Source organism: Ambystoma mexicanum, chromosome 10 (assembly GCF_040938575.1).
Source record: "Ambystoma mexicanum isolate Mex_15411 chromosome 10, UKY_AmexF1_1, whole genome shotgun sequence".
Lineage (NCBI taxonomy): Eukaryota > Metazoa > Chordata > Amphibia > Caudata > Ambystomatidae > Ambystoma > Ambystoma mexicanum.
In genome coordinates, this window is record NC_090932.1 from 1,490,271,875 (window position 1) to 1,490,284,492 (window position 12,618).

General features: G+C 47.3%; 1 protein-coding gene across 16 annotated transcripts in view; it reads right to left on the minus strand.

Annotated features, from left to right (window-relative positions):
- The window catches only part of CLIP1 (CAP-Gly domain containing linker protein 1), a 1,286,645-nt gene that overhangs the window by 220,382 nt on the left and 1,053,645 nt on the right, over nt 1-12,618 (minus strand). For all 16 annotated transcript variants that reach the window (XM_069619609.1, XM_069619610.1, XM_069619607.1 and 13 more), the window contains one exon: nt 11,376-11,428. In XM_069619609.1, coding sequence (XP_069475710.1) covers nt 11,376-11,428 — 53 coding nt within the window. The remainder of the gene's footprint in view (nt 1-11,375; nt 11,429-12,618) is intronic.

Here is a 12,618-nt window from a genome sequence, read left to right on the forward strand (position 1 = left end):
TTGAGAGGCAAACACTTAATGAAGGAAACTGGACTATCAGGTGCCAGTATGCTCTCATCTCTTTTAAAAACACTTGCCCTAACAGTCCTGGGTCTCAACAATGGTGGCAGTCACCCTTTCCAGTTATTTATCATTACACATTGTAAAATAGCTCAACATTTCTCAATTTTAATCTGTAAGCGCTGAGAACCCCAACTCTCTCTCTCTGGCAGTTCAATAATTGATTTCTATTGAGATACTTCTACTGCAATGCCCAAAACATTTTCTTCATTTTTTAATATGACAATTTTTTTTTTTTAAAGGATATGTCCACAGTAACATAATAAATGGGCAAACAAGTGCCATTTGCTTGGTTTCAGTACAACAGAATACAATCAACGCAGGCTCAAATAAAGCGGCGACGCAGCGGTCCAAGACTCAGCAATACATTACATATCAATCGCAAGTGGGGCAGGATATTAGCGGCACATCAGGGTCTGATACCCCCCCCCCTCCTAGGCGGGTGTCCTGCATCTCCTACCTTAAGCCATGGTAGCACAGCATAGCCCTTGGTTACCAAAGCCCTGACTGGACATTTAGTGTATCACAAAGATATTTGCGCCCCAGTGAGGGCACCTTCCATTGGGTTATAGAGGCGGTACAAACAGAACTGTCACAGGGTAAAATGGTAGTAACCCAAAATAATGTCTCACCCTGCTCCCTCCCACCGGTCCCACACTTTAGGGAATTTTCGGGGGCAACCTCTAGCAGCAAATATACGCTTCTCTACAGACATGCATCTGTCCACTTCGGCGGACCATTGACTTAACTTTGGACAGTTCGGTGACCCCCATAATGTTGCAATAACTCTCTTGGCAAGCCCCAGTGTGACTGAAATGTATATTTTCTTGTATTTTGTTAACCCCGACTCGCCCCATATGCCGAGCAGTATTAATTTGTGATCACTCATAATCTGGGACCTCAAAGTCCGGGACAGCCTGCGGAGGCACTTCCCCCAAAATACCTGAATCTTCATGCATCCCCACCAGGTGTGTAAAAAGGTGCCCCAAGTCAGCCCGCAACGCAGGCAACAGTTCTTATCTATTACACCTCACCAAGCAAGGGCCGTCCGGGATAGTACACGCGGTGCAAGACTTTGTATTGGATAAAATGGAGAGTAGCCTCGATTCCCACCTTTCTCTGGAACATGAGCTATACTCGTTTTACCAGGCGTCCTTACCGGGTCCCGCAAAGGGAACCTCGTAATAGGGCATCCCGTAATGAAGTTTGCAGGTCCTGTACTGGCACCCTTCATTACGGGAGCGCCTGCCTCGTAATGAGGCCCACTGAGGTCTATGGGTGAGCATTGGGGAACTTCTGTCAGGGCTGGGAATTTGGATCTGATTGCATATAACAATTGTGCGTACCGATACAGTTCCCTCCCTTCAAACCCAAATGTTGCCCGTAAGGATTCAAACCACTTTTCCTTCTCGCACCAGCTCCGGTAGGACATTAGTCCCCGCCTCTCCCAAGTCTTCAAGTGACCCCCCCCCCTTGCATATTTCAGGCCGATATGTATTGCTCCACACTGGTTGCTCCAGTGTTGGTTTTCCCCCCTAGCCAATGTGGTGATGTGAGCTGACCCATGACTGCCGGGTGTGGTGTGGGGCGCGATCCTCCCCCTAGGGCCGTTTCCATAGAGTATTTGTTTGGATGGTGTGTCTCCCATGCACCCCCACTCGATCGCCACATACAGGCATCTATCCAGTCATTAACCACGCTGAGCTGTACAGCCCAATACTAACGTTGTAGGCACAGAAGACCCATGCCACCCTCCGATACCGAGCGTATTGAGGGCTATATGTGGTTGTCCCTCTTTCCACAACAGAGCACGCAAGGTGTCCTCTATCTTGGCAAAGAAAGACTTGGGGATCGGGCATGGAGTGTTCTGTAGCACGTACAGAAACTGAGGGAGCCAAAGCTACTTGAACAACGCAATCCTGCCCAATAATGTCAGTTGGAGGGCCTGCCAATGGGATGTGTCAAGCACAAATCGATCCATAACTGGGTTAGGGTTGAGCTGAAGGAAGTCAACCGAGCCCAGGCTCACATGAATATCAAGGTACTTAAAAACCTGAGGTCGAGACGAGACAGGGGCAGTGTTGAGGAATAGCTTGGTTGACCCCCTAGTATTGGGAAGAACACAGATTTAAGCCAGTTGACCTTATTCCCGCAGACCCTCACGTATGCAAGGAGACGCAGTTACCCTCAGACATGCTTTCGCGGGATCGCACATGTAGATCATGAGGTCATCGGCATAAAGCGAGATCCTATCCTCCCCTCCCCAAGGTCATTTAAACCCCATCCAGTTTGGGTCTGTTCGTTACTTAATTGCGAGTCGTTCAATGGCCAGAGTAAAAAAAAAAAAAAAAGAAAAAAAAAAAAGAAAAAAAAAAAAGAAAAAAAAAAAAGGGGGCACCTCTGGCTTGTCCCACGCCCCATCATAAAGTTCCCAGAGGCTATGTCATTGACCCGCCGCTTCAGGGGAGGCATAGAGCAAGCGTACCCAATCCAGAAAGTGTCTCCAAACCCCATGGGGCCCATGATTTCCCAGAGGGACGCCCAGTTTACAGAGTCAAATGCTTTCTCGAAGTCTATTGCAAGGTCGTCTCCCGGGGCAGGTAGCACAGGGGCATTTTCTATTGCAAAATGGACTCTGAAGGTTCATTCATGTGAATCTTAAGGGCATGAATCCACACTTGTCTGGGTGGAAAAGCAATCCAATTACTCCTAACAGCTGATTGCCCCCAATATTCGCACCAAGACGTTAGTCTCGCCATTTTTCAGAGATATAGGTCTATACAAAGCACAATATTTCAGTGGTTTTCCACATTTCTGTAAGACCGCTATGGAGGCCCGCCTCATATCAGGGGTAAGACGCCCATCGATTTTACAATGCAGGAAGAGACGATGCATAGATCTAACAGTTACCTACCAAACTCGCTTCCAAGTCTCTACCGGAATGTCATTGGGCCCAGGGGACTTGCCTGATTTCAGGTCCCTTAATGCTACAGCGAATTCCTCTTCAGTGATGTCAGCCTCTAGGTTAAGCACTTGTTGAGGTGTGAGACGGGGCAACAACATCTCGTCAACAAAGCTGGTTCGTCCTGTATTGTGGGTTTTTGTGGCGGGGTGTAGTGTTTCATAAAAGGCAGCAAATTTGTCTGCTATCCCAGCAGCTTCTGTGACTATCCCCCCGTGGGCGTCTCATAGGGCGCGCATGTACCCCCTCCCTTGATTTCTCCTTTACAGCCACGCCAGTGCCTTCCCAGCTTTGTCCCCGGTTTCACAGACCTGGCTCCTCACCGCCCAGTGAGCCGACCTAGCATTGTCCAGGGCTGCATTTCGCAGCACTTCCTGTGTCGTGACTAGGGATTCCTGTGTGGTCCGGGAGAACAGGTCGAGGAACTTCTCCTCTGGCTTAACAGCCTGCGCCTCTGCATCCTCCGCCTCCTTAGTGTGTTTAGCACTGGCGGCTGCCACCAGTGACATTGCCACTCCCCTGAGAACCGCCTTGTAGCCCTCCCAAAGCATAACTGGACAATCTTATGACCCTTCATTTATAGCTAAATATTCTGCTGTTGTTTGGGATAGCCCTTCCACGATGCTGAAGGCCCCTAGATAACAGATGTTCAGCGCCAGGTTGCCTTAGGTTTCTCCTGCCCATTCATGAGCTCCATGAGAAGAGGGGAATGATCTGAAATCCCTCGGGCCAAGAACCTTACCGATAGGAGCCCGTGGGAGATGTTCAGAGGGGTAAAGAAGTAGTTCATGATCGACATGGAGCTGTGTGCATTGGAGAAAAAGGAGCTCAGTTTGGTAGTGAGGGCAGGATTTCTGCTGCCTGTGTGTGTGTGGTCTGATCTGACATCCATGACCTCATTAAAGTCCCCACCCAGCACCCACGTATCTACTTGGACCTGCAGCACTAGGGCTTGGATGTCATTCAGCAGGTCAAGTGTGAGGTGCAGGGGTGCATACACAGCCCTAATAACCCAAGTGGCTCCTCACATCTCCCCTTTTGTTAAAGTAAATCTACCCCGCAGGTCTGGTCTTACTTCCTTGAGCTAAAATGGGGCGTTTTTGTGAATGAGGAACCAGCATGAAACGCCATACTGTAATTAGTTTTTTTCAACAGGTGACAGTCCTAGTGAGGTGCGTCTCGGTCCGGAGCACAAGGTTCGGAGCATATCAATTCAGGAATTGGAGCACCAATCGCCTTTTGATGCCAGAGCCCAACCCATTAAAATTCCCTGTGAGTAGGGAGATTGCGTCCTCCTTTGACACTAACCTAGTCGGTGTAGAATGCAAACCAGCAATACATTCTCAGGTGATGCCCCGCTCCTTTCCCACCCCACCTCAGACTTGAACCTCCCATCTTCCCCCGTGCTGTGCCCATGCTGCGCCTGTGTACCAAGCAAGGCTGCCAACTGAAACTAACCAAAAAATCCCCCAACCTGTGAGCAACTGTACTCACAGACACTGAGTCTGTGCCCAACGATCGTGGCTGCAAGTGATTTGTTCCCCTTAATGATCTCTTCTTGTCCGTTCTCAGTCACGCTTTGTCAATCCTTGGCTTCACACAGGCTTGAGTTGTTCTGCAGGGTGCGTTTTAGATTCCGTCTGGGGCGCCTCTCAGGTGGGCGTGGGCCCGGCCTGTATACATTTTGGGTCTCCAGACATGTCCACTTCTCTGGTGGATTATGGAAGAGCTGTATGACTCCTTTGTCGTGAACTTTGAGTTGCGCTGGGAAGAAAAGTGCATATTTCATGTTGAGCGAGTGCAACTTTTTCTTTACAGAGTGAAACAATTGGTGTGACTTCTGGACCTCCTTGCTATAGTCCAGAAAGATACCGTTTTTGTACCAATTATATGTAATGTGGCCGGTGGCCCAAGCCATCTGTACAATGGCATTGTGATCCCGGTAATTCAGGAGTTTTGCGATAATAGTTTGTGGTGGTGCTTTTAATTCTTAGTAACGCGCCAGTTCGCCTGAGGGCCTCAAGGCACACAAATATGACGGACAAAAGACCAAACAGTGAGACAGTATCAGAGAACAGAGTGTGAACTAGATCTAGGGAGCCCTGAAGACAAATGTTTTCAACTTCTTTTTGAAATCAATAAGAGACATGGTCATTTTTAAATCCAAGGGGATGGAGTTCCAGGTGGCAGGAGCTATGACATTAAACATTGTCTTCCCAGATTTGCCTAAGCAAAATCTGGGTTGGCTAAGTTTAGCCTGGTCAAGAGACTTGATAGATCATGAAGGCACATACCGCTGGATGCGCTCGGAAAGATAGACAGGCTCTGCACTTAAAGGTGAGTGTCAAGATCTTAAAAGAGACACACTGCTTAACTGGCAGCCAGTGCAGGTTTTGTCTGGCTTCGGTGATGGACTGCCATCTGGGGATGCCCAGCACTGCTCTGACCCCACCATTTTGTGTGACCTGAAGGGCGGCAAGATTGGACTGAACAGTGCCCACCAGAAAGCTATTACAGTAATCTACCGTAGAGTTGACTAAGGCAGAGGCTAGGATGGACATGTTTTTAACGGAGAGAAACAGACGCATATAACCCAACTGTTTGTTAATCCAACCACAAGAGGCATGGGTCTTGGCTACATGTGGTCTCATGGTGAGCTTGGAATCTAGCCTAACGCCAAGCGTTTTGACGCGCTAAGCCACAGGAATGGTGACATTGTAAATAGAGAAGGAGGCATACTCCGGGGAGAGGTTTTTGAACATGTGATTGGTAGCAGTGATAAGGATCTCGGTCTTATCCGTGTTGAGGGCCATGGAATTCGTCATCATCCACAAATGAATGATGGTGTAGATGGCATTGATGGCCTGAGAATCCTGGGCATAAGTGCATGAGAGTTTGAGGATGATCTGGGTGTCATCGGCATAATTCGTATAGCGGACACCCACGTCATCAAGCAGCAAGAGAAGAGGGAGAATGTAAATAGCATAGGTGAAAGTGAAGAACTCTGCGGAACACCCTGCATGAGTAGAGTAGGACAGGAGCAAGGAAAAGCGTAGGTGAAAGTGAAGAACTCTGCGGAACACCCTGCATGAGTAGAGTAGGACAGGAGCAGGCATCGCGAATGGCAACTCAGGCATTGTGAGGACCCAAAAAGGAGACCAACCACTGCGTGGACAGATTAGAACAGCCCACCAGTGATTGCAGCCTAGATGCCAACAACTCGTGGTCAACCAAATCAAACGTGGCCGAGAGATCAAGTAACATGAGAAGTACTGGGTGACCACGATCAATAATGGCTGCCAGGTTGGTCTTCAAATCGAGCATAGCAGTCTCTGTGCCATGTCGGGTACTGTAGCCAGATTGGTGTGGCCCTAAAACAGAGTTCACCTCAATGAATCTCTGCATCTGGAGATCCATCACCTTGAGTAAAAAAGGAACATTAGTAATAGGGCGGTAGTGCTTAGGCTGAAGAGGGTCAAGGTTGTCTTGTTTGAGAAGCAGTGTAATCCATGCTTCTGTCAGGTCAGTTGGTTCCCGACCCTCCAGGAAGGTTCAACTGAGAAGAATTTTGACAACTTCTTTGGAGCAAACAGTTCTGTGAGCCATGTTAGGGATAATTTTCATAAATGGCCGATTTCCTTACCTAATGAGTCCCTCAGCAGCTTTGCTGGATTTCTAGGATTTTTTATTTCACCTGCTAAGAGTGTGAGCCTTTTTCCCACTCTTACATGTGTTTTGCTGTGTGTGTTTTCACTTTTTGTGTGATCTTGAGCACTGGAGCCTCACCTACTCCATGGCCTCAAATTTGTCATGTGTGTTACACAGCACCTTCAGTGCAGTGACACAGGGTTGTCTTTGAGACTTCCCACTGAGTCCATTTTCTGGGGCTGACTACTGTCCCCCAGAAAAGGTAAAGTTGACATTACATTTATTTTAGTCACTTTAAACCACAGACCCAGTACACCCCATCTTACATGGAGTATTGAAAAGGGTTAATTCTTATCCCTTTTTGTGTGTCCCTTGGAACATTGTTTTGCTCCCTTTGCATCAAGACTTGGCTGGTGGCAGTGGTAACTACCCTAACTTTTCTACCACGGTTATCTTATATAACCATGGTATTGTTTCAGGCTATTATATTAGCCTCGAACATAAACCCGCTTGACCAAATACATTTTATTTTGGCTCCGGCTGGGTTTATTCGTCATTTCTTTTTTTTAAAGTCTTTCTCGTGATTTTCTCTGCGTGCCAAACGGGGATGATTCCTTTGTTCGCTGTCTTTTTGCGGGCTTCTGCACAGAAGCCCTCCTTAAGGAGCCTGAAAGTCTAGGTAGTCAGGATGTGAGGGAGGGATCTTCAGACCCCTTAGCCCTGTTTGATTGGCTAAGGGGACTGTCCTTGCCAGGACAGCCACCCTGCTGCGTGATTGACAGCCAGGCTGTATGAATGGGGGAAAACTGCATAAAAAGCAGGTCTCTCGGAAAGGCAAGGCAGAGTCGCCACTGGGACGAAAGAACCAACGAGGAGCTGATGGAAGAGGACCCCTACAACGACTTAATCGCCCGGTGAAGCACTGCTGCAGGTCAGAATCTTCAGAATCCGACAACAGAGAAGATCCTTCAGGAAACTTCTTCCCTTGAGCTGGTGGGGCCAACCAGTTCGCCCAAACTGCAAGCCAGGACCCCTCCTCTGGTCGAATTCGCTGTACAGAGCTACAGTGGGCTGGATAGCCAGGAAGGTCAGACCCTGCTTGGGTTTTAAGGAGCGCACCTTTTATTTGTTGCTTTGCTCTGCTGCTGGTTTCTTCCCCGGGTAGTGCAGGACTCTCCTGTCTTCCTACTTCTTGTCAATCCGACAGTCGCTCCAGGAACCGTGAGCCTGCAGGAACTACCAGGAACGTTCGCCTCAGCTACAGCTTCCTCTCCGTTTTAAGGTACTTTGCAAATCCGGTTGCTCGTTTCGTTCAACCGCGGTGAAAGTGTTTGAAATCTTTCTCCGATCCGAGGGCTTGTCCTTCTCTTCTCTTTGAACTAACTTTTCTATCAACCAACCTCGTCCGGAATCCGTGCCACGAACTTTACTGCAAACTACCCTGAACTGTGTGATCTTGAGCAAAAGACTTTTGACCCATAGACTTTGGCCCTAAGCCTTTTCTGCCTGATCCTATCTCATAAGTTCCTCTTGTTCAATTGCCCTGAGTATTTACCTGTTGGTTTGATCTAATTTCTATTAACTTTGTCTTTCCCTCCCTTTTAAATTGCTGGAGTGCCATTTTGCTCCCACTTCATTTTGTGATCTTAACTTGTCTGGAATTTAAGGGAAGTGGTGTGGTGTATTAAGAGTGTGATTTTTAGACTGCTTATAATAGTGTAATGTTATACAACTGAAGAGTGAAATAAATGTATATTCTTTTGCTTGAAAACCTTTAGTCAGTGTTTGCCTGAATCATAGTATTTGCTGTCCTTTGTTTAACTATCTGGTACTGCTCACTTACTCTTGAGATAAGTCTGGCTGCTCAGCCATCGCTACCACTTTAACTGTGCAGTACAGGCTTGCACCAAAGGAGAATTTGTACTGTCACTTGTAGTCTTAATTGTGTGTGGTGTTCCCAAAGGATACTGCATATAATTCTGCCTAACAAGCCATTGCTCAAGGAAGAGCTCCAAGCAAGGTCCCTCATCTTTCACGGGCACCCGAAGGATGCGTACATTGTTGTGGCATGCCCACCCCACACTGTCTTCCCTGTGATTTTCAAAGTGCATCAGTTTTTGGGCGACTACTGATAGTTGTTTCTCTAGTTGTTTGATTGCATCTTCCAAGTCCGAAATCCACTGTTCTGATTCACCCACTCTCGAGGCATGGTTTTTAAGGTCTTGTCGCAAGAAGGACACCTCTGATGAGAGGCCACCTATCTTTGCTTCCATCAATGACCTGGATTCCCCAATGGCAGTCATAATATTACTGAGAGAGATCTGTATGTTTTGCGGTTCTTCACTCATGCCCGCTGTTTCGTGGTTGCGGGTGTAGCGAGCTGAGGGGCTCCCATTGTGAAATGGTCGATCTTACTCTGCAGCCATGATTTCTTAGTCTTGTCTTTGAGCATTTTAGGAGTCGCGCTTATCCCAGGTGACGGTCCTTCCACCCCGCTGTCCGCCTCTTCAGCCCTCTGTGGCGTGTGAGCGTTTGCCAAGATCCAAACACAGGGGCAAGGACTAGGGTATCGGGTGGCTCCCACCTCCAGTGCCTGCGTGGCCATTGCCCCCCCCCCTCTGCCTGTGCCATTGTCTACCCAGCCGGACCCCACGGACCTGAGGTCCATGCTTCTTTTGGTAAGGAGGTTACTTGCTGTTGCCCACAAACTTTGTTTTTCAGGCTGAGGCAGTGACAGATAATTATCAGCCCTTCATGTGGGGCAGGAGCTCAACATGGCCACACAGTTTGTCCCACACGGCGGTCATATACCTATTGGCCAGAGGTTGGTGGAAGGAGTAGTGGAGGGGGGGGCTCCTGCATCCCATCAGTATATTGTAACATGGGAGTACGGGATTGCTTTTCCCCACCAGGGCCTGCTCACCTTGCAGCTAGGGAGCTGTATTCCCAGGAGTAAATGTCCGTAGTCGCATAGGGAGTACTTCCCCAGCTATGCATCTCGTTCGTCTGTCTCAATCTCTGCAGTTCCGGGGAAGGAACTGGTGGGTCGATGTGCTCTGCAGGGCTGCCGACTCCATTCAATTGAGGGGAGGCAGGCTCACTCCAGTCAGCGCCCCCAGTCCGTTGCACAGCCCGACCCGCCGTCCACAGAGCGGCGACCCCGCAGATTTGTGCGGGCTAACGTGCAAGCAAGCCTCTCTTGCTGCCGTTCAGTTTGTCCTGTGGGGGGAGTAACGCCAGTGTGTGCACCACAGGATGCAGCCCGCAACGCGGGTCGATGGCAGTAATTTCAGCAAACTGTAACCTGTAGTCCAAGATGGCGTCAGCACTTGTTTCCGCCCTGATCGGACGGTCTATCACGGGCTCTGCAGCACCGATTTCACTCAGGGATGGGCCAGTTTGTAGCCCCACTCTTCCGACACTGAAGTATATAAAAGATTTTCAGTTAGAATGTTGGGGGAATCAGGATATATGCACAGGATACTGGCCGCCCATTTGGGAGTGGAGGGAGCTCACATCCTCCTTCGCATGCTGGGCAACAGCACCCCCCGCAAGGCCCAAAAATGGATGATTCTTCGAGGGAGCTCAGGTGGTGATTGTAAATATCCATATCATTTTTATATGACAGCAGATTTTTTTGTGGTTGACTTTCTAACACGGCAATCCCTTTTCCCTGTTACATATGACTAGGTCACACAATGTGGGACAGCGTTAGAAATAGAGCACATGAAATAAAGGAACACAGCTGTATAACACCCATCCAACTCCTAGCCACTGAACCGCATGTAGAGCAAATACATTTTGCGGCCTAAAGATCTATAAGACGGTAAATAGATTGTGGAGATTGGCCATTGACAACGGCTTACAGTATCCACAAAGCAATTTAAGCATCTTAGTATTCTCCAAACAGTAACCATAACAATGAAAAAAGGGCTAGTGGAGCAAACGCATGACAAGAAAAAAGGGAATGTCTAAAAAGGAGGGAGACTGACAGTAATATTATGAAAATGAACGGAAATCAGCACTGATGAAACACTGGTGCTGGAAGACAGACCCCTGGCAAGGTCTAAACGTGCCTCTTTGCTGTTTATATAGTTGAGCTTAAAGACATCAGTTATATTTATATAAAATGCCTTGTACAACTGTACAATGGAAAGCCTCCTGGCCGGGAGAGGATGCTTCAATATTGTGCATGGAAACCTAGCTGATGCTACAGACTTTAGCATATTCGTAGTTTAAAAATGGGCCATGCATTTCTTTATATTTCATTCACACAAGTCTCCAAGATTGGGTTAAGTGGAGAACCGAAACAATGCCTTATTTTGAAAGTTTTCCCATTAAAAACAATACCAATATTGGCATGGTATGTGTTGTTTTTTTGCTAAAGGGTTTCATTCACAGCCCTACAAAGCAATATTTATCCATGAAAGCTTGCAAACACATTATTTTCTTAGCCTAATTTAGGTATAAATAACTTTTTTTTCAATAACACAATATATGGGTAAAAGCTCTTTTATAATCACAATTCACATTTAAGTAGTTGCAAAATAGAAACAGAACATCACAAACTAAATTATAGAAAGAAAGGATGTTACCATTTTCAAATACTTATTTAGATCTGGCACCTGAATATTGCATTCCATTTACTGAACATGTGTGTGTTTTGGAGGTTCTACAAAGCAAATTTAGACTAAAACAAACATACCTCTTTTTCATTTCTAGCAGCTGGTTATTAAGTACAGATCGCTCCCCTTCAAGCTACAAAGAAAAGGAAACCATTGGACAATTACTTCAGGAGTAAATCAAGGCACATCTTTGGAAGGATTAAGCAGTATCCAGCATTGGGTGAGACAAAGAAAATCAAAGAACCGTTTATGCTACAATCCATATTCCATTTCCTGCATACATTTTTCTTTGTCATTAAATTATCTATACAACAAAAACACAATTTGTCACAGGTTCTAGTGACAGTATTATGCACTTCAATGACAGGTAATTACACAAACGGGGCTGATTTACAAAGCCAAATAAGTAGCTCAAGTAAGAACGCTAGTCATTTTTGGTGTATGATTTACTTAACCTATTTATTTTAGATTAGCAAATTTAGTTTTACACCATTTTCTTTTAGCTTATTCAATCAGTCCCATACATATTGTGACAAATCCCTAGATGTCCTTCTTTCTCCCATAGCGGGGAACCCTTCCCGTGGGGCCAGAGCAGTGCATCCACAGTCCAATAGTCCCACTAGGGTGGTACACATGGGGAGGAGAAAACCCTTCTGGAACGAGACCAAAGGGAGAATGCGGTATCCACCACCCCCTTTTCAGCTTCCCTTATCCCCTCTCCCTAAATAGGGGAACATAGACACAAATACCTCAATGTATTTGTGTAAAGAAGACAACCACACTTTATTACCTTATACTGTGACGAGGAGGGACTACCCATGGACATCCTCAACTGTGACGAAGAAGATGACAAATAACCCAAAGGAGGAAATCAAAATTACTACTGAGACAAAGAAGAAGCGTAGAGTGCTTAAGAGCACTCCGCGGGAACAATACGAGCAGTCTAGTCTATCTGGATATTGTATATGCAGGCCCCTGATAAAAAACTGAGGAAGTACTCACTTTTTCGACAAGCCCTCCTGGAGGAACTGCAAAGTCCAACAGTGCAGGTGTAGAGAGAAGGCCACCCGACCCAGAAGAGCACTGTTGTGGAACGAGCGCTGGGAACAGGAGGAGCGCGGCAAGCAGAATTGAAGCCGCCCGAAGAGACATTTTCCCTGCAGAGCCACCGCAGACCAAAGGGAAGCGTAGCAAAGCTGCCAAACGACCAGGTTGACAGCCAGCACCCGAAAGCCCCATCACCGCAGACCAGAGAAACAGATATGTGGGCCGCATGGGAGGCACAGGGGCCCCAATCCAGTGGTGTAGAAGTTAGCAGACTCA